Source organism: Apium graveolens, chromosome 5, assembly GCF_009905375.1.
Source record: "Apium graveolens cultivar Ventura chromosome 5, ASM990537v1, whole genome shotgun sequence".
Classification (NCBI taxonomy): Eukaryota; Viridiplantae; Streptophyta; class Magnoliopsida; order Apiales; family Apiaceae; genus Apium; species Apium graveolens.
Genome location: NC_133651.1, coordinates 237,219,908 through 237,224,570, shown reverse-complemented (window position 1 = coordinate 237,224,570; position 4,663 = coordinate 237,219,908). Strand labels below are relative to the sequence as shown.

General features: G+C 43.3%; 1 protein-coding gene across 1 annotated transcript; it reads left to right on the top strand.

Moving 5' to 3' along the window:
* The first annotated feature begins 1,845 nt into the window (after positions 1-1,845).
* Positions 1,846-2,817, top strand: LOC141661722 (small ribosomal subunit protein bS1m-like). The gene has a single exon (XM_074468721.1). It carries the CDS (start codon positions 1,857-1,859, stop codon positions 2,460-2,462), a length of 606 nt encoding a protein of 201 aa, XP_074324822.1. The 5' UTR covers positions 1,846-1,856; the 3' UTR covers positions 2,463-2,817.
* Positions 2,818-4,663: the final 1,846 nt, after the last annotated feature.

Here is a 4,663-nt window from a genome sequence, read left to right as displayed (position 1 = left end):
ACCTTCTCTTGCAAACAATCCCTCCGTCGCTAACACCGGTAATGCCCCATCCCTTTAGTACTACCTTCGAGGAATTCCTCTCGCGTCCCTATATTGATAAGAGCTGTTATAGAATGTGCCTTACCTTCAGACTTTACTATTGATTAAGGGCTTTGATGGGCAAATGCCAATAGTACAGATATCCACGAACACAGAATAGGAGATGGAGCTCATTTTCACATGAAGAAGAATATGCTCAGGCTAAGGGCGAGAGAAAGATTGAATTAATCTCAACAACTCACGAAAGCAGTTTGTTTAACTAATGGCCGAAGTCAAGTTCTTCTTCGCGCACAGCCAGACCTTCTGCTCGATTGTTTGTTGCGGAAAGAAGGCTGGAATCTGTCTCTCCCTAGCCCAAAGGCTCTTTCTCGCCAGAAGAGGGCACGCTTGTTTTAGGATGAGCAAGTACCGCTGAAGGGCCGACCTCTATTCACTAGATGTAAAGAAACCTTCCTAATGGTGGGGGAACCCACTAACCCACTTCCCCCCCACGATGCGGAGGCCTCGCCTAGACTAAAGGCTACATTGAATTCCGATCTATATAAAAGGAAAGCCGCTGCCCAGCTCTACATTTATGTATGCCGGAATCGACCAAACGGAACTAGTCAGAACGGGATTTCACACCTGGCGAATCTTTCACTCTACCCAGAAGCAGAAGGTCCAGGATGACCCCTCTTTCCATCCTGGTTTTTACTCGATGCTTCTTTTATTTCATTAAAGATGGAATTGGTGGTCGGTCGGTTTGTTAAGTCCTTCTCCTCTTGCTCTTTTTCGATTTGTTTGATTACGCAAAAAGAGCCCGCCTTGCCGCCGGCGTCCAAGTCCTCTTTTACCACTTCTTGCAATTGATCTATTTTTTGATCTTTTGCAAAATCCCCCCTTTCCTCCCGAACTTTATCTTTTATGGAATCCTGCAGCTTTTGATCCAAGCCAGATGGCGCCTCCCCCTGTTGTGGTGAAGGGTTTAGAAAATCGCGCCAGTTCCCGCTCCCGCTGGAGCTATTAGCGAAATCCACTGATTCGCTCGACATCATCTGATTAATAAGGTTATCCGTAGGCCCAAGAATTATAATTCCTACCCCTAATAATTTACCAAATCCTGTAATAAGATGAGCATTTAGCTCAATCCGTCCATAGGAAATTACGATGGCTGCATAAACAAGAATAACAAGATAAGTAGAAATACAAAAGGGACGGCCTCATAAGTTCATAAAAAATCTATAGAAAACTCGGAAACATAATGAAATTACGAAAACGGCAAAAACCATAATAGAAAGGGTTGCAGCCGAAGGAACAACCACGCGTCATACTAAGTAACTGGTTATTAGGAATCCACAACAACCTATAAAGAAACGGAGATCTGTCATCGGCAAAACCACATCTAACTATCGCTCCTACTCGGAGGAGCGGCATACCTAAAAAAAGAAACCCTTATTCGGATTCGAACCGAAAACTTAGAGCCTCTTTCTTAAGGGTGAGCGGTCAAGCCCTGCAGGGCTCATGGTATGGAATCAGTAAAAAATTAAGATAACTGAACACTTTCTAAATACATTGAAATTGGTTAAAATGGCAGGTTCTATTTTTATTGTCGCCTTCGCAATCGATGCTTAAGTCGACCCACTTGTATTGGTGATCTCTCTCTTCCTTCATCGCATGCGCTTCGCTTTGCTTTTAAGCCGGCTTCCTTCTTAGAATCCACAGCAGAAGTCTGATCCTTGGCTTTTTCTAGAGCTCTAGTTAAGGCATGATTAGTTTTCTGCTAAATTGACTTAAAATAAGCTTTTGATTAATAGGAAGAGGAGGAAAATAAATAGCTTATGATGACCATCTATTTGAGTCGATCATTTCCAAGATCTAATTCAAGTTTTTTCTTATGTAGTGGAAACGCCTTAAAGTCTGAAGTTTTACGCTTAAGGGAAGACATTTTCTTGATGGATGCAGGACTTGGGACCCCCAGAATTTGTATGCAAGATGCGCCTACAGGAGTGCCAATCAACCGAACCACCAGGTTTGAGAATAAGGTGGGATCCCTGGATCTAGTGGCCGGTGAATCACCGATCAAAAAGCATATTTTGGAGAGATTCTTCATCGATCTAGTGGCCGGTGAATCACTGATCAAAGAGCGAGCAGCCGTCAGGTTTAAGAAATTGGTGGGATCCACAGATGTAGAGGCTGGTAAACCGCTTCTTCTTCCACGAAGATTCAGAAAAAACCGAGCTTGGATGAAACTGAACAAGATTTGGCGAACGAATACAAAGGTAAAAGGCCTTATTTGTCGTAAAATCAAAAGAGGTTATTCAGTAGCCATCGCAGGCTTTCTTACTTTTCTGCCTTTCAGGCACTCTCGCAAAAGGAAATATTTTCCTCGATTCACCATTGAAAGCATTAACCCCAAAAAGGCGGTTACTATTGTGGTATTCTAACAGCGGCAGTCAATGGGTGCCAGAGCTGCTACAATTGCTCAGCAGGAGTCTTCTTATCAGTCTCGCCGGACGCCAATGTCAACGCCCTTAATAAAGGATTACGTAACTTCATTGTTCCGTACCATCGTAATTCTTATAATTGGGGTGACGACATGAACGAGCACTTCTTCTTCGACCTAGTCCGCCGCGACCCATAAGGGGGCGATAAGAGGGGCGCGGTTCTATTTGAACATAAGGTCTTGGTAAGACGACGGCGCATAAGAATAGGGGGTGGGTTAAAAGTAAGGCAGCTAGGCAAATACCTCGCCGAAAGGTGGAGGGGGGCGCCGAGACCCCCGGCAGCGGGATTTTCCCGTCATGATCGACTAAAGGAAAGTCGCACGTAGATATGGGTTCGAGTCCCATTCATGATTCCAGTTCAGAAGGACTTCATTCAATCGAAGAAGGAAGCATTACGAACAGATAAGCAGACAGGGTGACAAGATGCGACAACCAGGTAAAGTACTTTTTTCTTACAGAGTTCTTTTACTTTTCTGTAATCACCTCACTCACTCTAAGGTGAGTGAAATGCCCTACTTCTACCTGCAAAAGGAAATCCAATTGGAAAAACCTGACTGAATGTTAGGATGTTATATCGACTTAATCCGTGATTTAATATGTTCTGTAGGCTTAGCCTGAAGTTGAAGATTTCGAAGGTCTAGCCCGAAATGGGAGTGAGAAAAGTCTCTTAAAAGGAGAGCAGGGCTCATTTCATCTTTCATTTCTGCACGAGCAAAGCTCAATAGTACATCCAGGTTCAGATATCATAATAAACTAAGTGAACATGGCTTCAATTCAAATTGAGAAACAAGAGCATAAGATTGCCTACGTCACCATAAAACTCGACACATAAATTTATAAGTAAAGCGGCGTAAGTTACTAACATGCCACATGTGAGGGACATAACTGCCATTGACAGCCTCCAGCTCCCAGCTCGGCTTGCTTCTACTACCTTTTAGGGTCCTCCCCAGTTAGGAGCAAACTTGCGCTTTCACTTAAGTAAGGAAAGTCCGATTCTAAAATAAAAACTTGATTTATCCCTGGATGCTTGGAAATTTTAATTACTCCACCACCTTTCCCGGTGAACTTATAACCATCCTTTTATAGAGAAGAATAGCTATCTTTTGTCAGAATTTATTCATTTTATACCCGAGTTAATTGAAGCATTCCTTTATGTGGGAACGTCCATCTCTAGCGTGGATAAGCCTGAAGGTCCTACTAAGCGGTCTAACTCGACTCCCGGAGATGTGGACGAAGGCTAGCTTTCGTTAGGTAATTTCTCATCACAGAAGGAATGAAGTAGCTTGATCGAAGATAAGAGAGAGAGGATAAACCCATACGGGATGATATGATAGTACTTTATAGCACAGTTTACCTGTCATTGATAGGGGCCTGGTATTATGGTTGAGCAAATAAACAACTACCTTTATTTCAAAGCGCAACCGTTGTTCAAAGAATATCAATGCGGCGGGAGTATAACAATGGCATTAATAATTATAATTCGGAAACCTTTGTCAGTCAAGTCCCTCTCTCGAAAAAGCTTCGCCGTCGTAGAGCGGTCGACCTAAACGAGAGGCGGTACGGACGAGTCATAAACACGGTCGGGGGTCCCATCCCTTTTGCAGGGAATGGTTTTTTCCTGTGCGCACTGACTCATTGAAACAACAAAACTTTTCTGTAGGATATATGTGGTTGCACTGGAACTACTCGACTTTTTGTAGGGGCTCATCAAGCGCTTTCTCCAACTTGCTCGCGGGTTGGCCCAATTTCTTCTTATCTATATTCCTCAACTGGTACTTGATCGTCATTATGTGAGAATCCCCTTTCTTTTGAAACTGAGTCTAACTCTCCCTCGAGTTCACTTCCATTAAAGATACCGAACTAAGTCTCTACTAAAGTGAAATCCGCCCCTTTTCATTCATAAGGATAAGGATAAGCAGAGCGAAGTCGTGTTGTCAATGGCGCTATAAAAGCAGGATGAGTTGGGATGTTCATATAGAAACTAGGGAATTGATAGATTCCGGTTATCGTGTCACTCTACGGGTATCAATCCATTCCAGAAGTTCCAACGGCAGCTCTTTTTAGCCGATATTCTGCGTTTAGGCATTAATGTAACGTAACCAACCACCTATGGAGTCCTATTCTTGCGATAGAATGCTCAA